At 37.0% G+C, this 15,448-nt stretch overlaps 1 protein-coding gene across 1 annotated transcript in view; it reads right to left on the reverse strand.

The window, feature by feature from the left end:
• DPYD (dihydropyrimidine dehydrogenase) overlaps positions 1-15,448 on the reverse strand; it is a 343,995-nt gene that overhangs the window by 309,451 nt on the left and 19,096 nt on the right. Inside the window, exon 3 of the mRNA XM_085303683.1 lies at positions 5,435-5,517. Within this exon, the coding sequence (XP_085159809.1) occupies positions 5,435-5,517 (83 nt within the window). The remainder of the gene's footprint in view (positions 1-5,434; positions 5,518-15,448) is intronic.

Raw genomic sequence — 15,448 nt, forward strand, 5'->3', positions numbered from 1 at the left:
ATGAAAGATTTCTTTGAATAGATGATCTTTGAGACCTGAATCAGGAACCTAGAAGCAATTACACCTTTTCTCCTCCTTTTCTTCTTTCCTTTCAACTTATCCATCTCTCTCAACWGCTAAATACTGCTACAGCAAAGCAGACATAACTTCAATGTATTTCTCAATGTTCTTATTTACTTCACCTTTCATGCCTATGTTTCTCTAACCCTATAGTTCCGTGATATAGCCTCTTAAACTGGGAAACCAAAGTTGCCTGACTCAGAATCAAAATACGAAATTGGATTTCCCATATTCCAAGTCAAAGCCCTAACAAGTGAGTTATCAGATATATTGCAGTATGTCTCATATGTTTTGACCACTTTTTACATCCCTAACTTTTACTCTTCAAACACTTTTGAAACCACAGAACTTAAGTGTAATTTTCTTCGGTTTTGCTCAGCATTGGAAACTATTTATCAAATACCTCCAAGAGTCTAGACTATGTTAAAAGGAGCTTGATTATTACTAACCCAAACTTAAGTAGTTGTCAAGACAACAGCATGAATAGCATGAATATCATCATTAACAGAAAGTGATTCTATCAAAGTAAAAATCACAGTTGAAGTCTCACTTCCATGTTCATATTATCTAAAAACACATGCAAATATACGAATGCAAAAGAAAAAATTCCAAATGAACTTTGTTTGATGCCTTTTTATACTGATCCAAGCAGATGTAGATATCTCTCCTTTCCTACTTAGAAGTATGAAGAAATAAGTTTAAACCGTTGTTTAGCAACAAGAAGTCTATCTAAAAATACTCAGTTTTGTTTTCCATTTGCAAAGCTTTCTCACGTACTTACATAGTCAATGTTCACAAGACAGATCATAGATGTATTCACCTATAAGATGCRTTCCTGTGTTAACACCTCACCAGTCTTATTACCTAACTGCTCATTGCCAAAAGCCATTTCATTCGTGGTAGTGCCAAGAAATTGGCACGGCCAATTTTACAGGACGTTAAACACTGTGGCTTCACCCCTCTGACACAAAGTTCATGAAATCTACACTATGGAAGCCTAAAGCACATTACTAGGATAGCGTTCAGAAGCAACGTACTATCAATTCAGATGCACAATAGTATGTGTGCAGTTCAGCTCCCTTGCCATGAGCTATCTCCCTCAGCAAGTTGGCAAATGACACTGAACTAGGAGGAGTAGTCAATACAGCAGAAGTTAGTGCCACTCTTCAGAGGAATTTCATCAGGCTAGAGAAATGGACCAGCAGGGATCTCCTGAAGTTCAACACAGGGAAAGGCAAAGTCCTGCACTAGGGGAGGAAAAACCTCAGGCACTAGTGCAGGCTGGAACCAACAGAAAAGCACCTGCAGATCCTAGTGCAAAATAAGTGCACCAGCAAACACGTCCTTKCAGCAAAGCCTGATGGCATCCCAGGCTGCACTGGGCAAAGCATCACCAGCAGGTCAAGGGAGGTGATCATTCCACTCTCCTCAGTGCTGGTGAGACAACTGGAGTGCTGTGACCTGCTCTGGGATCCCCAGGACAAAGACATCCTGGAGCAAGTCCAGCAAAGGGCCATAATGATGATTAAGGGATTGGAGGGTCTGTCACAGCAGAAGAGGCATAGAGAGCTAGGGCTTTTTTGCCTGGACACTGAAGGCTCCAGTGGGATCTTATCAACAYGTATAAGYACCTGGTGAGAGACAGTAAGACAGAGCCAAACTCTTCTAAATGATTTCCAGCGAAGAGACAATAGGCAACGCACACAAGTTGAAATACAGAATTCCACATAAACATAAGTTTCTTTGTTTTGGGGTTTTTTTTGGTTTGTTTTTTTAATTCTTAGAGTGGTCACATTGGCTGTCCAGAGAGGTTGTGGATTCTCTATCTACAGAGATATTCAAAATGCACATTGAAACAGCCATGAACAATATGCTCTATTTGACCTTGCTCTGAGCAAGGGCATTGGTTTAGACTGATCTCAGCACTTCCAGTCTCAGCAAGTCCCATCCTATCACTTTACACTGGAAGCCTGGACACAGAGAAAGGGAATGTGTTCAGTAGAAAAATGTTTTCTTCCTGAGAGCTCATGGTCACTGCATTTTAAAATTTACCCTTCATCTTGTTGTACCCTACAGTTCCCTAAGTCTTAATTTATTTTCTTTTAAATTAATATTAATGATTGAGTTTGAATTTTCTCCATGCTTCTGCTCAGATTCATTTTGTGTTTTTCAATATCCTCAAAATTCCTTTACCTTACCTTCCCAGAGGCATGGTTACAGAAGCAACCCCTATTCGCTGATCTTGCCCCCTATGAAAAGACTATAGGGGTCAGCATAGTTAGCTGTGGCATTTCCTCCTCAAATACTTCCCCTCCATAAAGCAGCTACACTGGTCTAAAAGCTCCTTTCAATTTCTAGAATGAAACTTTACCAAGGATCAGGATCCTTCCCTCCCCCCCCCCAATAGTGGTTATATATTAGGAACAAATTGAGTCCAGTTTAACAAAAGCAATCTGACTTTATAGGTATATCCACACTATTCTTCTGGCAAATTAATACACAAAATAGCAAATTATAGTATATGCATTCACRATAAGGTAAAGCAATAGTTTTTCCATTTATAAACATTGGTTCAAAAACTAATTTATTGTTATTATTTACTTAAGCTTTGTAGCTAACATCAAAATACAGTAAATAAACCATTTTGGGTATACTAACAAAATAAAATCATAAAGTAGTTAATTCAGTTATGCGCACTCAAATTTAAACCAAATTCTTGCAATTCCACTCTTTATACTCTAAGTTACAGCAAACTATTATCAGCTTATAATAGCATTCAGTATCTAGAATACTAAGCAAACTAGAGCTAGAGGAAGTTCATAGGCTTTACGATTATTTCAAAATCTTCAGAAAGTTTATTTTGCATACATATATGTACATAAACAAGCAACGTGCTTTTAATGCAATCCTTAATTTGAAAATCAGTTTCTGAAGTACTCGAAAAGTACAAGACACTCCTTGGGTACTAGCATTTATCTAGAGCCCAGTGATACTCTTAGCCTAGAAATGTACTAAAATCCACCAAATTTATTTTATTTTTAAGAGAAATTTAAATGCGTGTTCCAAATGAACACTACAGAAAAACGTTCACTGCATCTCTCATCTGGCAAACCAGTAGTACTACTCCAAGAAATCAGAGAATTTGGGCAAACTGCCCACCCAGTTTAAAACTCATATGAGATCCACACATATCTGCTTACCTGTCCAGCTAAGGGGGGAGACAGTTTCTGTTGTTACCATCCCCAGCTGATTTTAGTGCCTCTGTGCAACCCTCTCCCACATGCTTTCCTCATMAAAAGGTGAGAGGTATCCCAATACTGCCGACAGCAAATCTACGTCCTCCCATACCTGGTCCAGTGGCCACTACAGCAATGGGAAGAACAAAGTGAACTTTGAACCTGTCAAAGATGTATCATTAGGATTACATAAGTTACAATTAGTCTTGAGATGCAAGTAGAAAAATGTAGCACCCAAGAACGAAGGTCTTCTACATACATTTGCAAAAATACACGCATGCACGWGCATATGCCTCTCAATGAGTGTCTTGTACCTTTTAAGTGTCAGTCAATTAAGTTATAAAACAAGGTTACAGTCCTAATTTAGGAAGTCAGGTATTTTCTTTACCTCCACAAAAACATCTAAGAAAAATGTCAGCTGTAAAACATGGGTTACATTAAGAAAATTCAGCACTGCACAGTATCATCACACTTCAATAAATATCAGTACCAATAAATATTTCTTCGTATGGTTTGTACACTACCAGAAACAGCCAGAAGTCTGTGAGACAGCAGACACAATTTTACCGTGAGACTCCTCTATATAGCCCCTTTAACAGATGCATGACCTTTGAAATGCTGAAGCTCCCTTCACCAGCAAACATTGATTACCAAAGAGCTGCTAACTCCCGGATTTTTAAGATACTAATTGTGCTGAGTCACACGTCACAAAATACCACAAACCTGCCTATGGAACACAGTTACAGGAAATCAGCAACTTCATATCCAATTTGTTGAAAATACTGAAAGTAGGCTTGTTTGCCAAACATTCKCCAAACCTTTATTTTAAATCATTTTTATTTACTAGCACTACATGAAAAGAAAAAAATCTATGTACACAGAGGATTGGCTGGTCACATTAGGAAGAAAGTCCCTAAATGTATGAAGTAAAGCAAACAAAAATGCCAGAAATCAAAAACTGAATGGTGGCTGTAATTATCTTTACTGTTATTTGTAACCCTAGTGTTTGAAATGCTCAGGCAGAAATGAATATGTTGAGCAAGCAATAAGAAAGGATTTCAAAAGGGGCAGGCTGGCATTTCATGTCTGAATACCTTTGCAAGCAGTTATTCATAGCAGTGTTCATGAGACACAAGCATTATGAACATGACTGCAGATAGTCACTCGCAAACATCCATAAATTTAAAGGGAGAACGAACACAAAGCAAACTGATGCAATTAATTTTTCAGCAAGACCCTCTTTTTTTCTTTTTCTTTTTTTTTTTTTTTTTTTTTAACTTTTTGAAAGAAGAAAATCCTTTACTGCACTAGCCCAAACCTCAGAAGTTACTCTGATATCGGGTGAATTATAGTGATATGTGCATCATTACATTTTACTATCTAATTTTCAAACAACTTTAAAAGCAGAGGTTAGACTCACATCCTGATGCACAGATAATATAATTAACATTATTTCTTAATTCATTGAGTTATTTTAGCAACTCTGGCTCCGATTCTGCCAGCTTTCATCGCAGCACTCATGACCATGTTTCTCTAGACTTCTGCAAGCAGAGACTCTACAACGTGAGTAAGCATGGCAGAAGACTCATGTGCTGAGTAATTTTTAACCTCCTTTGAGAAGCATTAAGTGCAATGATGAGTGTATTAAGCAAAATATACATCTCTACAATATATGGAGTACCAGATATATTTTAACACGTCATTAGCAAAACCAAAATCATGTAACTACAGTGATAAAATCAGAGTACAGAGACMACTACCTACATAAAAATCAAATCCAATTTAGGAGCAAACGCAGGTTTGTTCAAACAGCATTGTACAGTTTCTTTAACACTTACAGAATTTGGATGAACAATATTCTCCTTCCTTCACAGTTTAGTATAAATATACAACAAGGCAYCCCTTAAGCATTTTAAATAACAAATTAAACATTTACGTTTTTTACTGTGCAGTCAGGCTTAACATTTATGCAGCTTCAAAACCAAAGTACAGCCTCAAGGGAAGCCTCTCCACTGACAAATTAATACCTTGGAGAATAGAGCTGAATGGTGGCAATGAACTCATTTGTTCCCCCAATAATGAAGAATGACTCTTTCTCCGGCACATCTGTGGCGGTTGCCATGGCGACCCAGACTTACCTCACTGCTTCGCGAAGGGCTCCGCGCTCACCCAGAGTCGTGTGCTTGATGTCGTCAAAATTATTTTCCAGTTTTTCACAGTCCTGCAATAAATGGAAGAACGCCGGTAAGACCGGAGCAGCGTGCCGTGCGCGTGTTAACGTTACTCAACGGCGTGCCGGCGGAGCAGATTTGTGCTCACAAATTATGCATTCTATTTTAATTACACAGGAGTCACTAAAAGATGCCGGGAACTGAGAAACAAAGTAAATACAAACCTTATTACATGGTTGTCATGGAAGTCCTCTTACAAACATTCTACAGTGAAACAGACAGTTTTTGCTCACCTTTTTTCTTTTTTGAAAGAAAAATATTCTTGCCTTTTCTTTTATCAGCACGCAAGCTTACAAAGCTGTAAATACATATACATATACACACACACACACACATATACGCACACAGACACACAGAGTAGCTGAGCAATACAGGAACTTGTATCCGCACAAAGCGAGCGTCCAACGCCACCAAACAAGAATTCTCTGATCATCTGCATCATTCATAAGCCCTTATATTCTCCTGAGGCTTCTCTAATACACGAGGCTTTTAGATACCCCTGMTTCCTGTAGCACCTTTTTCCAATACCGAAACCTACCTCTGGGAGGCATAATTTTGCCATATGGCTTTAAAGGAAACATTAAGTTTAACAGTTACTATACCTAACAAGCTTGAACAGAGGATTGTCAGCCTCCTTACACAGTATCTTTAAACAAAAGCTAAGTGAACTATTATTTGTTCATGTTGTTTGCATAGTTTTTAATAGCTGAAATAATTTTCAAGTCGACATCTTAAAGACAGTTATAATGCAATAAAAATTACCTATTGTCATTTATTCTGAGCATTGATTTATTTCCATAATGATATTTAATTTGAGACAACAAAGGCATTATTGAAAAGGATTAGATATTTGAATATGACCTAGTATAAAATATTTTTAGCTTGCCCTTAACAATTAAATTAGCATTATTTTTAAATAAAATTATAGACAATTTAATACAAAGTTTTAACACTTCAACAATACATTTTTGAGCAAGAGAAGCAAGCAACAAATCTACATGTGGAACTATTGTAATCTCTCCCTTAAAAATGATGCAAGTAGCATGTTTTATTTCAAGGGTAACCTGATTTTTTTCTTCTTTATTTGTATTACAATCAGCTGTCTTTTGTATGGCAAAACCCTACTCAAACTCAAAGGGATTACCCAMGTAAGACAGGGAAACCCTACAATGAAATATTTCATTATTTAGATCYGCATGCATTGACCTTCAGCTCTAGGAGCGTACAGGCAGGTCATTCATTTAAAATACACATAAGAAAAACCAAACTGACAACACTAATAAATAAARAATTCTGGATTCATCAAGACTAATGCTAACAATGTCTATGCAACCAAAATGAAACCTCCTCTCCACCAGGAAAACAGGCTGAAAGAAACACTATTTGGAATATTGCTCTGAAAAGTTTTTTTAAAAAAAAAAAAGAAAAAGAAAGAAAAGAAACTCACAGCCCTGTGCCACCAGCATCTAAGCACAGACTCAGGAAAACCTGAACATCATGCAGTTAATTTTTCTTGACTTTGTGATATAAAGCATATAGAGGAAGAAGAGAAGGATCCAAAGCACACAAGATTTTAATCAATCAGGRCCAAATCTTTTCTGTATCACACAAGCTAGAATAACTCATGTTCTCTAGGGGAAAAGTGCTGAAATTAAGAGAGCACCAAACTGTTTTACTGATATTTTCTCCTTGTCTGTGCAGCTCATACCATGTTAATTAACTGAAGTCAAAGGCAGCCCCCATCTGAAGAAAACACTGTAATCATGTAGCCTTACACAGATAAATATTCCTGCTCAACCACAGACCCAATGTGGAAATGAATAGATAACTAGATTAAAACAAGAGAGCAAATTTTGGTACAGTATTTATTACTGAGTCTTAAACTCATTTAGCAAGATGAACTTACTTTTACCATTTCTGCCAATTGCTTCTTGACAATATCACATCTACCTTTCTCAGCTTCTTTCCACCAGATACCTCATCCAAGATACAACAATTGGAGAGCCAATAACTTCACCACAAAGTAAAAATGAAATGCAAGCTGAGCTGGATGCAAACTGCAGAAGGAAAAAGAGCTCATAGGACTCTGTCATCACTTACTGCATACACAGTGGACAGAGCAAAGGTTGAACATAGCTACTGCTTCCCAGTTAGAGCTGCAGTGATCCAAAACAGTATCCTGTATCCTCTCAGAGAGAGGAGACTTGAGAGCGCAAATTTAAACACATCTTTAAAAGTTCATCAGATATTACTTGATATATATGAGTATCAGCTTCACATTTTTTTTTTAGACCTTCTGAAACAATATTAGAAATAGCTACAAATACGAAGTCTTCCAAACCACATTATAAACCCACTCAGACAGCTGGTTAAGAAAATACACATACCATGCACAAACTCAGCAAATTTTAAGCTCTTCTACAAGCTTCTCCATACACACACTAACAGCCTTTTACAAGTACTGTTCTTCAGCATGGATGAACATACAGTACAATCAACATCAAAAATTCAAAAAGGACACACGTATTCACAAGTTTAACAGACTTCGGATTTTTTTTTTAATTTTGAAAAAGTATATGACATGAAAGAAATCTCATTGCCATGTGTCTGAGGCTCAGTAATTGAACTCTCTACCTTCATTGAAATATGCCTTTCACAACCCCTTTCCTGAGGAGCAGTGCCTTGTGATGGTTCCCCTATGAATATTTACAATGTACACACACACTAAGCCACATATTCCAGTATGCTCCATCTATTCACATAAAAAGAGGTCATCTTTTGTGACCAAAAAGACAGAAAGAATGAAACACAGCAAAAGAGACACTTCTGAGAATGCACAAGAGTGCACAAAAAAGGGGGGGGCATGGGGAGGTATTTCAGAGGATAAGAATACTCTGTAGAATACGATGGTAAATACTGAAATTTTGGTAGACCATGACCAAGATGAACTATCCATTCAAAGGTACAAAATCAGTAGCAAAAATCGAGCTCATTCCACTATTTATGTTACTAGCTAAATTAATATCTATAAACATCTTGTACAGGACATTGTGCTTTTGCCCATAATACTTCATAGATTTAAGTATAATGAACAATTACACTCCCAAGTGTTCAGTTTTTAGCAGCAATTACAGTAAAAAAATGAAAACACAAGCAATAAAAAAAATGTTTTTGGTGGCTTGCTGCCAAGTGATTTCCTGTGGGTATAGGTAAGCTCTAGAAGTTCTAACACAGTGATTGAATAATTATATAGCATTCTATACATTGTTGCTGTTGGCAAATCTACAGTGTGGTATGATACCAAACCCAAACATCTCACCTTTATGAAGTTTAGGATGAAAGAATAAATATATGTAGATAAGATTAGGAATATGGACATTTTAAGTAAAACTACTGCTGCATGTCAAAAAGCAACAGAAGTCTAAATTCTGCTTCTTAAACCTCTCAAAGTATCTACGCTAGAGTTGTTTTTAAATGAACCAAAAAGCAGGAGTAGGGAATTTTTTTGATGCATAAATGGTTCATTTATCACCTATGAGACCTGAACTAAAACTACATGACTACTAGGTAAAAAGGATGATAYAGACTGGAGGTCCACAAGTACTTGTGGCATTACACAGCATATTAGCGGAACATTGTGCTCTTGTATCACAGAAGGTCAATGGAATCCCGGGGTGCACCAGAGAAAGTGYTGCCAGCAGGTCGAGCAAGGTGATCCAGACCCCCTACTCAGCCCCAGGGGGACAATATCTGAAGTGCTGCATCCAGTTATGAGCTCCCCAGTATGAGAGAGACATGGAGCTACCAGAGTCCAGCGTAGGGCTATGAAGATGATTAGGGGACTGAAGCATCTCCCCTGTGAGGAACAGCTGCAAAAGCTGGGCATGTTCAGCCTAGAGAAAAGACTGAGGAGGGATCTTATCGATGCCTACAAATACCTTAAGGGAGGGTGTCAAGAGAATGGGGACRAACTCTTTTCAGTGGTGCCAAGCAACAGGACACGAGRCAACAGGCAMAAACTAAAACAAAGTTTCACCTGAATATGAGGAAGAACTTCTTTACTGTCACTAAGAGTGACAGAGCACTGGAACAGGTTGCCCAGAGAGGTTGTGGCATCTCCTTCTCCGAAGATATTCAAAACTCACCCAGATGTGATCCTATGCAACACGCTCTAGGTGACCYTGCTWGAACAGGGTGGAGTTGGACTAGATGACCTCCAGAGGTCCCTTCTAAACTCAACCATTCTGTGATTCTATGAACATCTAATCAGGGATGCTTTAAGATGAGAAAGAAGGAAGATCAATGAAAAAAWTTGAAATGCTTTATCTTTGGTAACTGCAAAAATGATTTTTCTTTTGCTTACTGCAATCCATACATTTTCAAAATAAACTGCAAGCTTCAAGGGCAAAGACTGTATGCATCTATGTTTTCATCAGACATGGCAACTGATATTATCTTCACATAAACATTATAATATAGGACTGTTTCTAAAAACCTGACCGATATCATCAGCTACCAGATCCAGACTACTCTTATTCTTGATCCCAGCTGAAGTAACAAGCTAGGTCATGTAACATAAGAATCACTCAAATTTTAAATAAAAATCCTAGGATTTTGGCAAAAGTGAAGTTGCACTTTTTAGAACATGCATGTTTAGAACATGCTTTCTTCCACATGTTTGTTAGATGTGAAAGCCCTCTTTCCTTTGGATTTAGCCATATAACCACCATTCTTGATTGTTATTTTTGACTGTTCCTGAGAAATAGCTCAGGAATCAAAAACAAACCCTCTGCTGCCTAGCAGCACCACTGAGAACATCCCCAAGTCACAGAAGCGCTACTGCCCAGCCRTGCCATGCCCAGGGCTCGGAGCGCTGCCAGGACCGCTGTCTCACCACTCCAACTAGCCCGCCTGAGACACAGCACTGATACAGGAACCGATCCCGCTTCCACTGARATCAACTGCAAACCTCTCATCCAGTCAAATGAGAGTGGGATCACACTCAAAGCCGTATCAGGTACTTTAACTCTATCCTGAATTACTTTACATAAGACTTTCCAAAGTGTTAGTATTACAGATAAAGTCTTACACACATTTCTAGGTAGTTGAAAAATAAAATCTTTTGATCTGACAAGAGCGTAAGACCTATCCTAAGGCAGCCTGTATCACCGAAGCTGAGTAGATCTCTTATCCTACTTGATAAGCTGCCAAATCAAAAGCCTTACTTAAAATACCCTCTATCTTTCTCTCTTGCAAAGTCGTTAGGTAAGTGGGGCTGCTGAATTCCTGGAATTCATTGCTTCCACATGATTTTGGAAACACTAATTTTATTAGGAAGCTTAAGTTTTCTCCAAACATCTGTGAAAATAATTCTCCTCTTATTAGCGAGCAATGTTCTGTCTGTTGATCATAAGGAACATACAGCAATTCCCAGTTTGAAAGAGGGAACAGTTCTCACCTATTAGGCTTATGCTTACGGTTGCTGCTAATGCTAAAATAAATTCATTTTTCTCCTGTTTTTCTTTAAGGTATATACTTGATGATAGACTTTGCTTTTATCTCTCAGCCATTTCCCCTTTTTATTTCATTAAATACTTGATTCAAAACCCAAATCACTTACAATTTCTGTTTACTCTTGCCTATCTGGCATGTTCCATGACATTGAAATATAGACATCTGTGGGCCATCCACATCAACTATTTTGTGTTATTTTGCATTCTAAAAATCAAACTTTTCTGTGGTAAATAAAAAACAGGTGAACAAAAAAAATCCACGTTCTCCAAAGATGTACATTTCTCCAACGTTGCCTTGCTAARATGTTCACGCGTGGTTCCCAGATGTTCCCAGGATAGTGACAGCTGCAGCAGCAATACTCAYGCAGCACAGTTACGCACAGGCAAGAGCCATTTGCATATCAGTTATCTCACATTTCACTGAATATACTTTTATATTAATTCTCATTGATGACTATACCTTCATTCCTTGAAGGCACTTTATTCAGAAAGTATCTACAGCTGGAGAAAAACAGGGTTGTTTAATATATTTGCCACTGGTAGATAGTTGGAAAATGGTATCCAGTTGAACATGGTGTCAGTGATTCAAACAGATGTCCAAAAAAAAAAAAAATCAAACACGTAAAGAGAAGTTCCTATGATGATCAAAATAGTAAATCAATGTTCCTTAGAGAATACATGATTTAAAGAGCTACCTATTGAAATATCAGACAAAAACCTCAAGAAAAGGTTGAGAGGAGAAAATTAGACTGTAAAGCTTTCTAGCAGACAAAAGTGAAATAGAAGGCTGGAAGCCAAGTCAAAAGCACACAAACGCAGACTAGAAAGTAAAATACACACACTAGTTTTTAACTAACCTCCGAGCTTGATAGCTAGCACTTTTCTTAACCAAGGTTAGATATTTTTCTAAAAGATTAAATTACTGAAACAAGGAAAACCTACAGCAGATAAAGTAATTGTAATTGCTCATTCTGGACTTAATCTCTGAAAAGAGAGAAACTATAAGGTCTTAGTTCTCTAAAGTTTATGCAGCCATATTTTTAAACATGCATTTTGAGTGTATTTGTACGTAGATTTGAGTGCTTAAAATGAGGCCCCTGGTCCCAGTTTTGAAGGATATAGCCACCTCCTACTGATGGTTAAGTCAGGTACCTTTAAGGAGGTAGGCTCACATCACAGATTTCCAAAACCACTGGGGAACTAAAAATGCTACTGCAAGTACCTTGTCTGTACACAATCAGTAAGAAACATCTCAAACTTTGGTCCAAAAACTCAAGTCGCACACTTACACCACAGGACTGACCATATTAACTAGCTCTTATGAAAACCTTGGCTACACTATATAAGCCAACCTCCATTATAAGCAACCTGTATAAGTAATCTGCACTAAAAAGTTATAATAAAAAGCTGGCTTGTTATAACTGTATATACGGTCTGGAGTGCTTATTTCCATATTGATCATCTTATCGATGCATAAAATGTTGAAACCAATAATCATGTGTATTCTGGGAAATCTTAATTATTTAATCAGCAAAAAACTTTAGAAATAACTATCTTGTGTTTTATAAACCTAAAGCAAAACTGTAATAGTAATCTAAACTGTAATATATTGCTGCAAGGATAATTATTAAGGGAAAACACAGCTGACATTTTCTGATTTATGCACACAATCAGAGATGGAGTCCAAGGACTGTGACATAATTATCTTCATGCTAACAATTTTTGTAAATCTCTTGACAGAATTTTAGCTAATTTTAAAATGCCTTCTGAAGATTAGCACTTAAAACTGTTGGGGAAAATAGCACAATTTATTAGCAAGGGTATAATTGTAAACCTTCCAAATACTCATTGTGAATATCATTTAGACAGTAACTCCTGCCTTAGCAGCTGGTATACAAGACTCCAGTTTATGGAATCTTGAAACAACAGAGTAAAATCTAATTAAACAGGATTACATGCCAAAGAAAAATTATTAAAAACAGACTAATATACAATTGTTATGAATTTGGAATAGCACATCTACTTCTTTTGATGTGAACTTACATAACACTGTGCTTTGTTCCAATAAAACCTAAATATTCCTAGCAGGCTTCTCCCTTAATGTGAAACAGATAGTCTTTCTACACTGACACAACAAAAAGCTAAACGGTTCCATTGATCTTCTCTCAGACTTAAGCACCCATCTGCTATAAGATAAAATGATTAATATATTGCATTTATTATAGTGTTGGTGCTACAATTCATTAAAATTATTCAGTAGTTAATAGCTGTATTCCACACAGAAAGCCTCCAAAAACTACCTTCATAGTAAGAAGCTAAATACATATACCATTTGCTAAGAGACTAACATACATATTTTGCCTAGAGTATTCTTAAAAATTAGGCAAGAAAAAAAAGATTGTTTGATCCTTACTGTAAGATAGTACAATCTGCACAATATCCACCTACTAAATTCCTCCTTCCTGTTTGCTGTGACTCACTCTCAAGGGGTTCTTACTCCAAACAGGGAGAAAAAGCAGCTTAAAACTGATACGTGACCAGCTGTTCACAAAGAAAAGATATCTATTTTAGTATGTACATATTTCTASTATCTTCAGAAAGTATACTGAGCCCTCAGGTATTTACATAACATTTGACACCATGTCATTCATAATACATGAACATTTGTTATAACAATTTTTTCATTAAGTGGTACAGTCACACTGGCCAGACAAGCTCTTTGAAAGTAAAATACAAATATTACATCAGAAATAAGAGATTTCATATAGAAAACCAGGTCTATGTTTTAGTAATCAAATAAAAATCTATGGGAAAAACATTAAGTAGAATTGTAGGTGGTGGTAATCAAGGCCTCATTAGCTTACCCACATTAATTCTCTTCAGTTGTTTTTCAAGAGGGATATTTTAAGGCACTAAAAATAGTGTATATGCAAATTCAAACACAAATTAACATATTTTCCCCCAAACAGGAATGTATTGGTAAGACACTATTGATATCATGAAGCTCTGATGTGTGAGATTTTCTTAAATTCCACTAACTTTTACTATTAATTATCAAAATACTGTCAATGCAACCGGAAACTCTTAAAAAAAACACTAAAATCTTCTGCTTTTACTTAAGAGTTCTCCAGTTTAAAAATTATGCAGATTATTCTTAAAGATAGGTCGTTATATAAAATTAATTACTTGTTAAGCAAACACTTTATTCTGCAATTTTACTAGGACCATGAAACTTATTCCAGTTTGAGATGACATTCTGCTAACTTCCTTTTCATGCTGTTTCACACAAAATTCAAGCAGCAAATTTCTAACAGTCTCCATGTTCACACAAGGGTATGGTATCTTGCTTACATTCAACCTGCTGCTGTCAGAGCAGATGCAGACACCACGTGTTTTGGCAGGGGATAACACATCAGATAGCACTGATGCAGGAAAGTTGAGAAAAAACAAGTCTGAGAGGATCAAGCATGCAGCACGGGAGTAGACCAAAGAAACAAAAAGAATAAAAAGCTACAAAAGCTTTGCAAGCCAGCAGAGTCATATCTGCATTAACTGCTTTTATGGTTTGCAAGTGATGCATTTATGGAACAGGACATTTTATAACACTCCTTTTCTTGTAACTTCATCTTAAAAAGAAAAAAGCTCACCCACATAGAAAGTTTTCAGAAAAAAAGAAAATCTTTCCCTCTCTATTTTACTCCTCTACCTAGCATAAATATTAAATTTGGATCAACAGATGGAAGGGAGAATTTGGCAATCATCTATCAGCCTGTGCACCTGAACAGATGCTTCCAAGACTACCTCCTTGTAGGAAACGGAGTAATATATATCTTAGAATCGGTAAAGAGCTTCATCTAGGCACCATTTCTGTAAGGAAGCTGCAAGTCCTACCTCTTCCCTACTGGGGAGCGTAAGCACTATGCACCAGGGCCTTCACAGAAAGGCTCAGAGAGCTGCCTGCTACCTGCACTCCACAGCTGAACCCCCAGACCCTTCAGCAGTTGTAGYGTGAATTTACGATTTAATTCTTTAAGTGCCTACAGTCTAAATAAACACACACTTAGAGGCTCCACACCGAATTTCTGAGTATACCATTTCCACTTAACACTGAAAACAACTGACTAAAGATTATTAAGAAAACTAATATCCCAAATGCTGCATTTGCTCCCGATACTTCCTTGTACCTCAACTTAGCTTGCTTTTCCCTTGGGATTCTTTACTCTTGTTTAGGCAAATATTCTTTCTTTGACTCACCACGATTAAATAAAATGAGAGTAGATAGGTAAAGACCAGACTCACACTGAGAATTAGCATTTACAGAGATACCTCGGGGAAAGGGGAAGCGAGTTAGAGAAGGTCGTCCATTAAAATGCAAGTAGGCCTGTACTCTTAAAAAAAAAAAAAAAAA

This window comes from Rhea americana, unplaced genomic scaffold (genome assembly GCF_003343005.1).
Source record: "Rhea americana isolate MKP2758 unplaced genomic scaffold, rheAme1 scaffold_2, whole genome shotgun sequence".
Taxonomy (NCBI): Eukaryota; Metazoa; Chordata; class Aves; order Rheiformes; family Rheidae; genus Rhea; species Rhea americana.